The sequence below is a fragment of the Protopterus annectens genome, chromosome 2.part1, assembly GCF_019279795.1.
Source record: "Protopterus annectens isolate FY-2018-M chromosome 2.part1, PAN1.0, whole genome shotgun sequence".
Lineage (NCBI taxonomy): Eukaryota > Metazoa > Chordata > Ceratodontiformes > Protopteridae > Protopterus > Protopterus annectens.
The window spans coordinates 419,754,968-419,771,271 of record NC_056729.1 but is presented as its reverse complement, the minus strand read 5'-3'; the positions used below and the strand labels follow the sequence as shown (position 1 = coordinate 419,771,271).

Sequence of the window (16,304 nt, the reverse complement as noted above, 5' to 3'; positions counted from 1 at the left end):
ACCTGCAGTGAGCAGGAAGGCAAGACTCTTTCCATGGTATGGATCAAGTTTTCTACTCACCACCAAGACCCAGAGGGGAAGTAAGAAGCTTTGTTTCTGGAGGACTCAGTCTTCCTTTCAGGACGCTCCCCAGGAATCCTCTTGCGCAGGCTGCGGCAGAGGATTCAGTGGTAGACACCACCCTAGGAACAGAGGGGGTCCACACAAACAGGCTCCTGAGAACTCTTCTCAGAGAATCTCTTCTAGCACTCCTGAGTCGCTGCCTGACTGTTCTGCCCTGGAGGCAGTCAGGGGTCATCTCTCCCTTCACCCACTAGCTTGGACAAGTCTCACCTCTGATCAGTGGGTGCTAAAATTTATTTCCAGGTGTTAACTCAATTTCCTTCTTCCAGCCCCCTCCAATTCAGTAATTTCTCCTAGTCGTACCACCCTGCCAAAGGGAGTTGGCCTATCTTGAGGTCCAATACCTCCTAAGAAAAAGAGCCATTCAGGAGGTGGCAACAGAACAATGAGTGTCCAGAACTTACTCTTGCTTCCTTTTAGTGCCAAAAAAGACTAGGGACCTTCTTCCTATTCTGGACCTCAGCAAGCTAAACCTGTCTGTGAAGAAGTCCAAATTCTGGGTAGTCACTATTCAGTCCATTCTGCGTGTCTTGTGCAAAGACGATTGGATGTGCTCGATGGATCTGAAGGATGTGTGCTATCATATAAAGATTGACTGACGTTCCAGGAGACATTTATGCTTACAGTTAAGGCCAGTCATTACCATTTCAGAGCCCTGCCCTTTGGACTTACCACAGCCCCCCCCAGGTGTTTACCAAATTCATGGCAGTGTTGGCAGCTCATCTCCAGCCGCAAGATTTCCATGTTTTTCCATACCTGGACGATTGGCTTCTCACGGCTCCCACGAGGCATTGACTAACACTGGCGACCAGGTATGTCCTCAGTCTTTTCCAGCATCTAGGCATCACGGTGAATCTATCCAAGTCCAATCTAGTGCTGAGCCAAAACCTGGAGTTTATCAGAGTCCTGTTGGGCACGGTATTAGAAACTGCAGCACTACCTTCCTGCAGGGCCCTTCTACTGAATTTAGCTCACCCATCAGTCCATTTGATCCTTAAAACGGTAGGTTCTATGGTGGCTGCCATTCAGTTAGTGCCTCTAGCCAGAAGACCGCCTTTTTAGTGGCCATTACTTCTGCCAAGAGGGTCTCAGAACTTGAAGCACTGTACATTAAGCCTCTGTGTATGATCTTTCACAAGAACAGGGTGTCCCTTAGAACAAATCCTTCCTTTCTCCCTAAAGTGGCCTCAGAAGCTAATCTCAGTCAATCGATTCAACTACTGTTTTTTTTTTCCCTCATTATTCTAATAAAGGAGAATATATACATTGCATTGTTTAGATGTTCACAAGCAATTACATTTTTTTTCTAAAAAGGACTGAGAAATTTAGAAGGTCGGACCAACTCTTTGTGGCCTTCTCTTAGAACAGAAAGGGCCAGGCAGTTTCCAAAGTGACTATTTTTAGGTGGATTGCTAGTTGTATTTCCTTCATTTATGCTAGTAGGCATTTAGAATTATCCGGACCAGCTAAGGCCCACTTTACTAGGTCTGTTGCTGTGTCATCAGCTTTCTTGGCTAGACTTCCCCTTGATGAGGTTTGTGCTGCTGCGACTTGGTCTAATCCTTACACTTTAATTTTGCACTACATATTGGACTTAGTGTCTAGGAACAGGGCTTCCTTTGGTTCCTCTGTGCTCTGGCATATTCTTTAAGGCCACCCAGGATACTTAGTAGCTGGGGACTCTGATCCATCTGTGATGAGTAATGACATGGATAGCATCAGATAAAGAGTTATGTTCTCACCATAAGTTGGCATTTTTGCTATCCACTGTAATTATTCATCACATTCCCACCCTTCTTCCCTTTTCATTCTGGGAGCTCTGGCAAGGCTAGACTGGCTTGTATTTGGTGAGATGTTTTTTGGTCTTCTGTTGCAGTTGGTTCCTGCGTTTCATTTAATTTAGCAAACTCGATCTGAAGGTTAGAAGGTAGCAGAGGATTATGGGAAAGGGAGGAGCTTGAGCTGTGGATCTGCCTAAGATGGTGTCGGATCCAAGACCCATCTGTGATGAATAATGACACTGGATAGCACAGATGCCAAGAAGCTATGGTAAATACATAACTCTTTTCTTTTTCTTTAGTCAGAACAACTGTAGTGTATAATTTTCAGTTCCAGTGTGGTCGCTTAAGCATTGGATTTCTTATTGCCAGGATATTTGGTGTGTTTGAAAACAGAACTGTATTTTTCTTATTTGCTTGAATATTCTACTATTTGGTTAATAATAATAGAAATGTTAGTGCTTGTGCAAATATGGACAAGGCCTTAGGATTAAAAAAAGTCTGAAATGTTGCCACAAGATTCCACCTCTGGATACACATGACATCTGTGTTGTGTGCCTTGAGCTGGATCATCTAAATGCTTCATGTGAAATCTGGAAAAAATTGGAAATCATACCCTATTAGAATTCAGGAAAAAGTTGGCTTTAAGAAGTCTTCTGCCCTCCGAAGGCAGGAAAAGAGAAGAGGAGAGGGAGAGTGACCATAAAAGGATACTGACAGGGCTCCCTAGTCCTTCTAGAATAGCTAGAACCAGTGCTTCTCCAACTATATCAGCTCATCCTCCCCTTCTGACATCAAACAGCAATCAACCACGGGAGTGTGCCAGCTGGAGGTTTCTTTCATTCTTGATCCTGCTCCGAGGCAAACACAGTAGCCTCTCCTCAGAACGGGAATTATCTAGGTATGTAGAGTTAGGGCCTTCCTCTGTGTTAAATAAAAAATCAGAATTCAGTACACAGTAGGTTCAGATTCAAAAGTTTACTAGTGTACACCAGGAGGCAAAAAACCATACAAGTACAGAATTTTGTCTGACATGATGCAGGAAGTACAGAATATTTTATAGTGTTTGCATTCAAGTTATGCCCACCTTACTGACGTGGTTAGTCACAAGGCATCTACATCACTTTTACTAACAGTATTCTATTCATCTAAAAATGCTGATGCAGTACATTTAAAAAAACTTTTCCTTTAGATACAATACGGCCTTGCTATCCAGCTGGCCAGTCATAATGTCTTTCTGTAAAGTTACTACTTAAAGGTCTCGTATCAGTTCGAGTACAATAGCAGATTCAGACTTTAAATTCACCTCTTTGTTCACTGTTTCACTTTCCCACCAGCTGTGTTCTTATCTTACAGGGACAAATTACTACATCAGGAAAGGAAGATTCAAGGACAAGTTATCTTATCAGGAAGGAGCGGAAGATTTACACATTTTAATTTCCTGACCCAGTAAATAATCACTTATGAAAAGCATAACATTAAGCTTGCTGAGCTGGCAGCTGCCAGGGTCAGGGGTCAAAGCACACTGCAGTTTCAGAAGCTACTTGCATTTACACATGAGTTTATCCCTTCTGTTATATGATTAATAGAATAAAATGCATTATAAACTACCTTGCTTTTAAACTAGCATTTCACATATATTTAAATACATATTTTTCTAACATTTTCCCCCTATTAATACTTTTTATTCTATTTTGAAGTATGCATAGTGTCATTTCATCTCCTAGCCTTTCCCACTCAGGATTTTCAGCTAGGTGAGTCATTTAATCTATACTTCAGAAAAAGCGTCATCTGAAATCAATCTTTCAATTTCAATATCTTGGTAGAAAGTTTCAGTAACAGATACATCAACAAAATCTTTGATTAATCATTTCATGCAGGGAATTCCACAGCAAACACATGCTCCTATTAGGAGTATACCCACACAAATAACAATTAGAATGTTCATTAGGATGGAACCCCCCCCCCCAAACAGATTCTGGAAGAAGTCCGTCAGTGGGTTTGGGCCTGGTTCAGTCATGGCTGATACTTGCTGAATTACCTCTAGGTGATTATCTCATGGCGATTATCGGGGATGAAAGCACAGCATTCTTCTTTGATAAGCGCGCACGTACCACCTCTCGCCGCTAGGGTGAAGTTAAGAGCCATCCGATTTTGTAGCACAACAGTTCTCATTGCATTTAGTTCATCAGTCACCAATTCTAGGGCGGAAAAAGTTGCATTACTCATTACTTCGAGAAGTTTCGACAACTTCCTCAGCTCCCAGATCGATTTGACTGCTCCATAGGCTGGTAGTATTCCTGCCCAGGATATAACACTGTCATCCAAGTCCATATGAGTCAATTCACTTTTGTCTTTTACTGAATTATGGTCTTTCCAACCAGCTTCGATCTTCCCAACTGGATTCACAGGTTTCTTAACTGGACCTTCAGATTTTCGAGCTGTTTCCCTTACGTTTCGTATCTTTCCCAAAGATAATTCTGCAGTATGTCTTATTGCTGGAACCAGATAACCCAAAAAACAACTGCCGGACCAATTCTCAGGTAACCATTTATATGCCTTTTTCCCACAAATAAAATAACAGTTTTCTACTTTAGTACTAATACGCATCAGCCCTGCATGAAACATTAACATTTTCTGATCTATAACTGACAGTTGTTTAAACAAAACAGTGTTGTTTTCATTGTGCTCAAATATGAATCATAGTATTACAAACAGTACCTCCACTTTTAACTTCAATGTAACACTTGTAGGATATCGTAATATTACAATTACTCCATCCTACTTGGAGGGTATCGTTTTTAAAAAAGCACACAATTCCCTTTTGTGTAACGGGTAAAAATGATGCTATTTTGTCTTGTGATCTCACAGTTCCTGTGTCGAAAAGTAAATTCTCCCAAGTCTCATTTATCCCCAAAGGGACAGCGGACATTATCAGTCCTCCATATGCTGTTGGTGTAGCTGTACAAACCCAGCAATTTGAAATGTTCATAGTCTCTGCATACACACGTTTCATGGCCAGGTATGTGTTAAAATTTGGATGCCAGGCTATAGACGTTTCATCACGCCTTCCCACTTTCACTTGTGTGGTTGTGTGTAGGGTGAACCACAGCAAGAGAAAAATTGTCACAATTACAGTTAATAAATGTACACACAACAAAATGATTATGCAACATCTCTGGGGTTGATCTAAACTTTTATTCTTGCTTTTGGCCATCTCGGTTTGGTTGTGTATCAGTCTCAAAGTTTTTATCGAGTTGAAAGTTCTTTACCGGTTTACAATGTGTCGAATGAACCCAGGACGTCCTCTCGGCCACTCTAACTGCAGTAGGCGTTGCCAACAAAACCTGGTACGGACCTTCCCACTTTGGACTCTCCCAGTTTTTCCTTTTCGTCACTTTCAGCCAGACCCAACTTCCTGGTCCCACGACTGCTTCCACCGGTCTGGTCTGTTCCTTATCTGAAAAAGATTTAAACTGCAAAACAATTTCTTCATATATTCTGCTAACAAACTGCCAGCCTCTTGCTCTGCAGGCATGAGAGCTTTCCACTGAGGCACATAATATGCTCTCCCAAAAACCATTTCAAGGGGAGTCAAACCCTTTACATTTGGAACCGTTCTCATACTCAGCAGTGCTAAAGGCAGACATTATATCCAATTCTTTTGGGTCTCCTCTACTAGCTTCCTAAGTTTACTTTTTAGGGTACCATTGTACCTTTCCACCAGTCCTGCTGACTGTGGGTGGTAGGCACAATGGTTCTTTAAGGAGATACCAAAAAATCTCCCAAGCTGGTGAATCGTCTGATTCACAAAATGTGTGCCATTGTCACTATAAATCCTCTCCGGAATGCCAAATCTAGGGATTACTTCTTTTATCAGGGCTTTTGCCACTGTTGCTGCATCCGGGTTTTTGGTTGGAAAAGCTTCTACCCATTTAGAAAACATGTCTACAATAACTAAACAAAACTTCTTCCCTTCACATTTATTCAATTCTATGAAATCCATACAAATAGTATGGAACAGGTATGGTGGTATAGGAAAACTTCCTTGCTTGGTTTTAAATGCTCCTTGTGCATGGTGCTTGTTACAAGTATGACAAGCTGCACAAATTTTTTTTGTGTAGTTTATGTATCCGTATGTTTGGAATATTCGATTTACTAACTGTACCATCCCCCCCTGTTGAGACATGGCTCTGCCCATGGCTCAACAAAGCTGCATATCTAAATAAATTAGACGGCAATATCGGTTTTCTTTCTTTGAAAATGTACAGTCCATTCTCAAGAATTGCACCTCGTCTTACCCATTTTTGTTTTTCTGCTTTTGTAGTAAGCATCTGCATTGTTTTTAACATGTCTAAATCTAAAATCTCAGAGGGTTGTAATTCCTCATTTAAAAGTAAAGTTTCTGAGGCTGCTTGCTTTGCAGCTGCATCAGCTCGTGCATTGCCTTTTGAAATCTTATCCTGTTGTTTTGTATGAGCTACACATTTACAAATAGCTACTTTGGTAGGTAACTGAAATAGATTCTAATAGCTCCAAAATAAATTGCGCATGATTAATAGGTTTTCCACTGGATGTAATCATTCCTCTATTTTTCCATTGTTGTGCAAATACATGTACTGTAGAAAAAGCATACTGACTGTCAGTATATATGTTTACACACTTGTTTTTTGCTAAAGTACATGCTCTTGTCAAAGCTATCAGCTCTGCTGCTTGTGCAGATAAGTTGTGTGGTAAGGATTGAGCTTCTAAAATTTCAGTGTCTGTAACTACTGCATATCCCACCAGATTCTTCCCTGTAGGACCCCTTCTGCATGAGCCGTCCACGTAATATGTCACCTCGGCATTATCCAAGGGCATATCTGTAAGATCTTGTCTAGGTAAAGCTAACTGTTCGATTTCCTGCAGGCAGCTGTGTGGTGTGCCCTCCGCAGGAGTTGGAAGTAATGTTGATGGATTCAATGTCGTACATCGTTCAATTGTCATATGAGGTTGGCTCAGCAGTATAGTCATACATGAAAGATGTCTAGCAGGAGAAAGGTATGCCATTTTCTCTTGCAGTAAAATTATTGCAACTGCATGAGGCACTCTCAATGTGAGAGGGTGAAATAACACCACTGAGGCCGAAGCCTGTACTGCCATTGCGGCTGCAACTACTGCTTGTACACAGTGAGGCAAAGATCACGCCACTGGGTCTAACTGTGATGAATAGTAAGCTATGGGGCATTGCTTGTCCCCATGTTGTTGCATCAATACTGACGTCATGTACCCTTGCTTACAATCTACGGTCTGAAAAAAAAGTTTGTGATAATTTGGAAGTCCTAAAACTAATGAAGAAGCTATCAACTGCTTCAACCTGCAGAAAGCCGTTTCTGCTCCTGTTGTCCATTGTAAAATATCTTGTGCTGCCATTGGTGTCTTGTATATCAAATCAGTCAGTGGAGCAGATTCTAAAGCATAATTTGGTATCCAGCTCAGACAAAAATTAGTTGTACCTAAGAAAGACATAATTTCTTTCTTGGTTGTTGGTTTGGGTGCTTGCAAAATCGCTGTTTTTCTTTCCTCATCTAGTATTCTACCTTCATTGGATATTACATATCCCAAGTATCTAACTTGTTTTCTCCAAAGTTGTAACTTTTGTTTACTTTGTGTCCTTGTATTGCTAAAAATTTCAATAATGCTACAGTATCCTCCCTGCACTGCTGCTGGGTGGGGGCTGCTAGCAAGATGTCATCTACATAAAGTAGAATTTGACTACCTCCCAGTGGGGTAAATCCTGCCAGGTTGCTAGCTATTTCTTTTGCAAAAATTGTCGGGCTCTCACAATATCCCTGTGGTAGTCGAGTATATGTATACCTTTTACCCTGAAATGTAAATGCAAACCAATATTGACTATCAGGATGTGTAGGTATTGAAAAGAAAGCATTGCTAATATCTACCACAGAGAAATACTTCTGTTGCCATTCTAAATCATTTAACAAGGTATGTGGGTCTGGCACCGTAGGTGCTCTAGGTATTACTGCATTATTTACAGCTTGTAAATCTTGTACCATCCGCCATTCCCCGTTTGCTTTTTTAACAGGAAATAGGGGTGTATTACATGGTGAAATCAGGAGATTCTACCAGTACTCCTTCTTTGAGTAATGCTGCTATTATAGGCTTAATTCCTATTTCTGCATCCTTTCTCAAAGGGTATTGTCTTTCTTTTCTGTGGTCTAAAAGCTGACTTTGGGGTAATTGTAACTGGTCCTGCTGTTCGAATAAGTCCTACATCTGACTTGCCTGTTGACCACAGAGTTGTCGGAATTTCACATAAGGTCTTTTCTTCTTCTAATAAAAATGCTAATCAGCTGTCCTCGCTAGATTGCAAGTGTACAGCTGGATGTGTCTGTGTCAACCAATTCAGTTTTTGTTTTTGTATCCCTTGTTCTGACAGTTCTAAATCAGTCTGTTTTTCCCATCTTGTTACTTTTTCTCCTAAGTCTGCCCATTTAACACTTTTTATTCTTTGTCAGGCTGACATGTGGCAACCAATTTGATCTATACAATGCAAGGAATTCTTGAGGTAATGAACAGCTAACTACACTGTTCCCCTCAGTATCCCAGTACAAAGTACGCAAAACCAATCTAGTTGCACGATTTCTAAACAGTTCTTGCTCATACTCTCTATCAGGTCCTGGTGCAGTACGGTAGTATAGAGTACAGTGTAACAAATGATGTCTATCGGTGTCAAGGGAGGGGGCTTTACTGATGGCTACATTCATCAGTTCCTCGGTTACTGCCCCTGGACCAGTCGTGACTAGGTCCTGGCTGTGCCAATAAAAGGTTTCATCCTCCGTTCGCACTACAAAGGTATCCATTTGTCTCTGTGCCTCCATACCTTGTACAGTTGGAACTACTGCTATGCCAAATATCTGCATAAGGTCTCTGCCCAATAGGTTTACTGGACACTTTGCAGAAACAACTATTTTACTTCTCTGGGTCATACCTGAAACAGGGTCAGTTATTGCTATATCATGGGAGAGTGGCTCCCTGTATAACTGTCCGTTTGCTGCTTTTACTAATATATAATCAGGTGATTCGGAATGTTCTGGTAACTTGGAGGGGTGTATCAAAGTCCGTGACGCTCCTGAGTCACACAGGAATTTGACTTCCCTTCCCTCCACCAGAAGTGTCACTTCCGGTTTTGTATCTGCTAGTTAGAGCACCAGGCTCAACAATGCTAAATCTGAAATTTCATTTCCATTTTCGTCTAAGTCAGTTTGTACTTCCTCTACTCCTTCTACTACATTGGCATTTGTCTTTTCTAGTCTAGCTGTTACTGGTGATTCCTGACTTTCATATGATGTATCCTCACTATCATATAGTCAGTCCTCATCCCCTTTATCGTCTGTAATTACCTTCTTGTTTTGCCTACAATCCCTTGCTAGATGCCCTTTTTTCCTGCATTTGAAGCATTCACCTCTCTTTTTCCTCTCTTCAAAATCTTCTGATCGTTTGTCAGACTGCTTGTTTCCCTGGGCATTCTTCTTGCCCTTTTTACCTGACTGTAATACAAATACTTCATCTCTGTCTTCAGCAGTGAAGACTTGCGCCTTTTTCTTTTTACTATTAAAATGTCTCTCAGCATGTCTAGCGTATTCGAGTAAGGCTTGTAGCCTCCCTGTTCGATGATCTATCATATGCTTTGTAATGAAGCTACTAATAGGTGCAATGCAACCTTTCAAAAATGCATTTTTTAATTGTTGTTCATATGGGGAATCATTCGTTTGGTTCTCAGGAATCGGCATACCGCTATGATTATTAAAACATTCTAATAATCTAGCATAGTGTCCATCTATGGTCTCATTTTCCTGTTGTATGCATTGATTAATGCAAGTCCAGTCTGCTCTAGGTTTCCATTTCTCAGAGATTCTGTCTGTCAGACCTTTCACTCTGTTGTCTAACTCTGCGTCACTATGTGGGAGTGGCCTAAGCTCTGCATTACGAGGATTCCAGGTGCCACAAATCATGTGCCAATCTGGACCTATAATTTGTCTTGCTACTTTTTCTACTTCTTCCCGATTCAAGTGGTAACTTAACCTCATGCCTTGTAAATCTTCTAAAAATTTCGTAAAATTAACTTTCGGATGAGGGATTCCCTCAGTAGCCTTCCGGATATCTTCCGGTGTCCATGGTCTATATACTAAGAGTGTTGGATCCTGCCCTTCCTGAGGATTTGGAACTTCTATAAGTGGGCATATTTCTTCCTCACTCTCATCCTGTAGATTTCTCTCTATCTGGTATAATTCTGTGTCCCTATGTGTTTTATGTGTTCGGGACCTAGTCTCAATAGGATCTCTAACAAATGGTTGTGGTCTTACTGAAACTTCAGGATAACGCGTAGACGGACCAGCCTGTCCACTCGCTTCATATCCTGAAAAAGGTAAGGGAGGGGGCAAGGAAGGAGGAGGAGCTGTAGCTATTACCAAGTTATTATCCTCTTTGTCTAAAAATAATGTTTTTGAATTTTTAAGCTTCTGTTCCCTACGATTTGCTTCCTCAATCCACCTGTGTGCTTGAGGTATGCCTAGTTGGCGTTGCTTTTTTGCCTGACCTCCTGCATCAGATTTAAGCTGTTTAAGGAGTTTAACTAGTGTAAGTTTATCTAGTTTACCATCAAATTCATATTTGTTAATCCATTTCGTATAATACCTAACATTATCAGCACGCTATAATTGCATGTATTTTGCGTCTTCGGTTGGGGGTGGATCTCGTGAGGTTTTAGTGCACTGATTACCCATGTCAAAGAAAATGTTACGTAACCCTTTTTTTATCACGTGATGTCAATTCCTTAGTTCCTGTTTACAGTTTATCTAGAATAACTGTCTACCTTATTCTGTTACCCTGATCTATGACAAAATATACAGTACTTCCTTTTGTCCCTGATCTGCAAAAACAAATCTTGACAACAATATACTGTAACCTAGTCCCTGATCTAAAACAGAAAAAAGGCAAATTCTTCCTACCTGAGCCTCCTGGTCTTGAAAATGGTCATATTCCGCTCTTCGGCCACAGATCAGAAAGTGGCCAGCCTCTTTACACACGACAATTCAGTCGGAGGTCTTTTCACTCAAGAAGAACCATTTTGGTAACTTCTCCTGCTCAGTATTCGACCACCGATACACTCTGATCTGCAGCTTACCAAGGGAATTCCGTCTCGAAAGGACCAAACTGTTAAATAAAAAATCAGAATTCAGTACACAGGAGGTTCAGATTCAAAAGTTTACTAGTGTACACCAGGAGGCAAAAAACCATACAAGTACAGAATTTTGTCTGACATGATGCAGGAAGTACAAAATATTTTATAGTGTTTGCATTCAAGTTATGCCCACCTTACTGACGTGGTTAGTCACAAGGCATCTACATAACAGTATTCTATTCATCTAAAAATGCTGATGCAGTACATTTAAAAAAAACTTTTCCTTTAGATACAATACGGCCTTGCTATCCAGCTGGCCAGTCATAATGTCTTTCTGTAAAGTTACTTCTTAAAGGTCTCATATCAGTTCGAATACAATAGCAGATTCAGACTTTAAATTCACCTCTTTGTTCACTGTTTCACTTTCCCACCAGCTGTGTTCTTATCTTAGAGGCAAATTACTACATCAGGAAAGGAAGATTCAAGGACAAGTTATCTTATCAGGAAGGAGCGGAAGATTTACACATTTTAATTTCCTGACCCAGCAGATAATCACTTACGAAAAGCATAACATTAAGCTTGCTGAGCTGGCAGCTGCCAGAGTCAGGGGTCAAAGCACACTGCAGTTTCAATAGCTACTTGCATTTACACATGAATTTATCCCTTCTGTTATATGATTAATAGAATAAAATGCATTATAAACTACCTTGCTTTTAAACTAGCATTTCACATATATTTAAATTACACATTTTTCTAACACTCTGCTATGTCTATGAGGTTGACTAAGTCATTTCAGAGTCCTGCCCATGTAATGAAGGCCTTGTTTAAGGCCAAAATTGAGTTAGGCATCCTCTTTTAAATCTCTGTTTCTAGGGTGGCTAGAGAAGAACCCTTATTCTCCTCCTTATATTGCCTGGGACAAGTTTCAATACTGGGAGACTGTCCCTACCTTCTTCCTCTTATTGATTACTGGACCACTTCACAATGGTCTAGTTGAACATACCTGAGGCCTTTATGGGGTAAGACTTGGGATCTTTGGTAGAGAGACATGTTTAGTGATGCATGCCATTAATCCTTGGGCTAACTAGATCTGGAGAGTGGAGAGCGGAAATCAAGCTTTGGGAATGCTCTGTAGAAGTGGAGGAGATGCTACCTGCAGAGATGTGCCCTAGTGTTTGATGTGGACAAACATGGATCCTAAAAATGTAACATTATGTTAAGTACATAACTTTCATCTGTGGATGAACAAGTCCATCTTTATTAACATATCCACCCTCTTTTCCACTCCTGTTTACTAGTTCAGTCTGGAAGCTTATGCCTACATTTATTTTGCCCACTTTGAATAGCACACTACATATCTGAAGAGAACAGTCCCTGTTGTGCATCATGGGAAAGGGGGAAGAGCTTAAAAGTATGGGAAAGTTTCAGGTGCTGAGCTGCAGTAACATATTTCTGTATTGATTCTGCTGTTAACAAGGAAAGACCTGGTCATCCAGATCTGCCATTATGGCATGAACATATCTTTTTGTGGTAACTAACTTTTGTTTCTTAATATATTTAACTTGAAATAAGGTAGAGTTTTATATTAAAGCCTAATGAGTTTGATAACTATCCTAGCGTGCACCTTAGCTTGGTTCACAAAGAGAAGCCTGTTGGACGTTAGAGACTGTGATGTAGGGGTTTAAAACAACAAACTGTTGATAAAGTTCTATCTTTTAGTCCTTGGTTTGATACCTTGAATATAAATTTTCCAGCTGTTTGACTTTGAGCATGTCACTTGAAACTGTTTAGTCTGTGATTCTTACTGAAATATTCTGGAAAAAATACTGTTACAGTAAAGGTTTTAACTGTTATACATGTATCCAATTCAAACCACTTCTAGTGTATTTATCTGCACAATATTCCTACAAAATAATTTGGGATCTCTGTGGTTTCCTGTGTTGGTGACTCAAAATAAATGTTCTTTTTTAAGGATTAGAAGGTATCTCAAAGTTTTCTTGTTTTGTTTTTGTTGCCTGAACTGTGTAACACATGTGCTGTTTAATATTAAGACTCATTTTAAATATTTATTTCATTCACAGGTTTGTCAGGGCCTCCTGGTGCTGGGAAATCTACATTCATTGAAGTCTTTGGTAAGATGCTAACAGGGAAAGGGCATAAAGTATCTGTCCTGGCTGTAGATCCATCTTCCTACACAACTGGGGGTATGTATGATCTCATTAGAATGTTTTCACATTCCTGTTCATCATCTTCCTTGGTTAGGGAGGCTCTTGCAAATGTCAAGTGTGCAAATTATATTTCTCCTTAGTACTGCAAAAAAAAAAATGCAAAACTATATGTGCTCATCATATTGATCACTGCCTTAGCTATTTTGGTTATATCGTGACAAGGATATAACAGCTGGCCAGCTTCCAAGGCTTCAGGGCACCTTCCACATGCTCAAACTGTCAAACAGCTTGAGAGCAGACTAAAAGACAAGTTTGAGCTTGAAGCATTTCAGAGTTTTACTGCCACCGACATGTATACTTCTCTGAGGCTTTCGAGGATGGTCTGCTTGTGCTTTCCTTTGCTGAACAGATAAGTTCCCTTTGAGGGAAAAATTTCATTTTCATACATTTTGTTGAAGTTTTATTACTTTCCCCTTCAGCAAAATTATTTTAAAGTTAGGAGTGTTTTGTTTTAACAGACTATCTTGAGACTTAACATACTTGGAACGCTCATTTTTTCCTGGCAGTTTAAAAATAGTGTAAAGTAACTGAAAAATAAATTTCCATTGTTTTTTTTTTCTTTTGTAAGGCTGGCATAGTGTTTTAAATGACTTTTTACTGTATATTTTTCTGTCAAAAAAAGTTACTTTTGTGGACCGGTAGTGTTTACCATTAATTGCTGCTCATCTTCCCTGGAAAGTTGAGACATTTTTGACTTGACCATGGAACAGACTACTGGTCCTATGGTCAGTCGTCCTTCCAGCCACAAAAAGAAAAAAATGAACCAAGCAGTCTTTGCCATCACAGCAGGCTAACAGTTTGCTTCAGCCACAGGTGGGTGACTCTGGCTGTTTCTTGTACCGCAGACCACTCATCTTTTACGTCGGATCTCTGTGGTGTAGCATCTACAGTGCAGACACTGAGGACTGGGAGTTAACCACATCATCTGCAGCTCTTGGGGTCCCCTAAGTGAACAAAAGATAACAACTCTTGTCGGTCTCGGGAGAGGAAACAAGGAAAGTTGCCCTGTTTTGTCAATGCTATGCCTATCCCTGGAGAAGAAGCAGTTGCCCTTAGTAACATGGTTGGCCCCGTTTTTGGCATCAAAAAGAAACCGAAAACCAGCCATGTATCTACCCTTCTTGTAAAGTAGCTTCTGGTAAAAGAAAGGGGATTCCTCTTTTCCTGAAGAGATTCAAGATTCTGAATCTGAACAGGAAGATGCAGCAACAGATACAGGTTTTTTTCCCCTCAGATTTCTGATTCATACTCAAAGGACTGATTCTCCCTGTGACAGTTCTCTTTCTCTGAGACTATTGCTAGAATGTGCCATTTTTTTCAGTGGGAGAACAATGAAGTTTCTCAGTCCCTCAGAAGATACTTTGAGTTGTTACAGAAGGATTTTCTAGAACCTACACCCATTCCTTCTGTTCTGTCTGCCTTAGAGGATGTGTGTGTGTGTTACTCCTGCAATTTTCCTGATGTCAGACAGTTGCCCATAAATAGGCAAATAAGATGTATAAAGTTCCTCAGCCTTTTAAATTTTATGCACTATTCCCATACCTGACCCAGCAGCTGTAGTTTTAGTTGATCCCACTGCTGCTAAGTATTTTGTTAATTCCAATTCTACTCTTTCTGATAAGAATGGAAAAAAATATTGACAGATATGGGAAAAAAAGTGTATACTTCTGCAACTTTGATCTTCAGACTTTTGAATTGTCAGGCTCATATGTTAAAGTTTGTAATGACATTGTGAAAGTATAAGGAATGTTTTATCTGTGCTTTTTTTTGTGAGAAAAAAATCTGCTTTAAATAACTTAGTTTGTTCTGTTGCACAGGTCACTAATCATTGTTCTGTATGTATGACTTTTGTCGATACTACTTCCAAGGCTATGGCCGATGGTACTGTCATGAAGAGGTTTGCTTGGCTGCATTTTCAGAACTTCTCAGATGTTAGAAATGAGATTTTAAGTTTTCCCTTGGATCGAGATTTAGTGTTTGGCCCCTCTGCTGCAGAGGTGATTGAAAAGTGTGATGAAAGGGGCAAGCTGTTTCAGGGAATCTAAGATTTTTAGCCCTCCTTTTCCAGATTGTTCAAGGGATTTATCTCCTCATCCAGTTTTTACAAAACAAAAAAACACTAAACAGTCCCAACAAAATTCATGTAAACAGACATTTAAGAAGAAATGGTAAGGGAGTTCCAAAAAGAAGTTTTGAACCTCCCAAAACTAAGGACAGTCCAACAAATCTGATTGACTTTTCAAGAGATCTTGGAAGCCCCTCCTGCACTAGTCCCTTTTTTCATCCAGAAAGTCTGAATCTCTATTTTTCCCTTTGGCAGGAGATATTCAGACAAATGGGTTATGAAAATCTAAGATTTTAAGCCCTCCTTTTCCAAATTGTCCAAGGGATTTTCTTTCTCCTCATCCAATTTTGACAAAAACAGAATAAACAGTTTCAACAGAATTCAGTAAACAGTATTCAGGTTTAAGAAGAAATGTCAAGGGGATCCAAAAAGAAGTCTAAAACCTCCCAAAACCCAAGACAATCCAACAAATTTAAAAGACAGTTCAAGAAACCTGTGATCCACTCCCACCCTGGCTACTTTTTTTTTTTACTTCCAGAAAGACAGAACCTCCATTTTTCTCTTTGGCAACAGGTTGTTTCAAACAAATGGGTTCTGAAAATCATTCATCAAGGTTACAGATGGCAGTGGGAGGACATTCCTCCTTTCCTTTGGGGGGGGGGGGTCATTTCTTCAGATTAGACTTGTTTGTTTCCACCTGTTCATCATATGCTGTCCTAAGGACTGTGTGAAAGGGTTTTTCTTCAAGGATGGTCCTAGTGCCAAAGAAAGAAAATGCTTGGAGACTAGTTCTGGATCTTTCTTTCCTAAACCTGTTTGTCGTTGTGCCAAAATTCAAAATGATGACACTTCGCAACCTGTACCTTTTCTTCCTCTTTCAAGTTTCCTGCTAACACTAGACTTAAGATGCTTATCATCACATCCCTATT

General features: G+C 40.1%; 1 protein-coding gene across 1 annotated transcript in view; it reads left to right on the top strand.

The window, feature by feature from the left end:
* Positions 1 to 16,304, top strand: part of MMAA (metabolism of cobalamin associated A) — a 1,182,217-nt gene that overhangs the window by 416,414 nt on the left and 749,499 nt on the right. Inside the window, exon 3 of the mRNA XM_044062228.1 lies at positions 13,164 to 13,286. Within this exon, the coding sequence (XP_043918163.1) occupies positions 13,164 to 13,286 (123 nt within the window). The remainder of the gene's footprint in view (positions 1 to 13,163; positions 13,287 to 16,304) is intronic.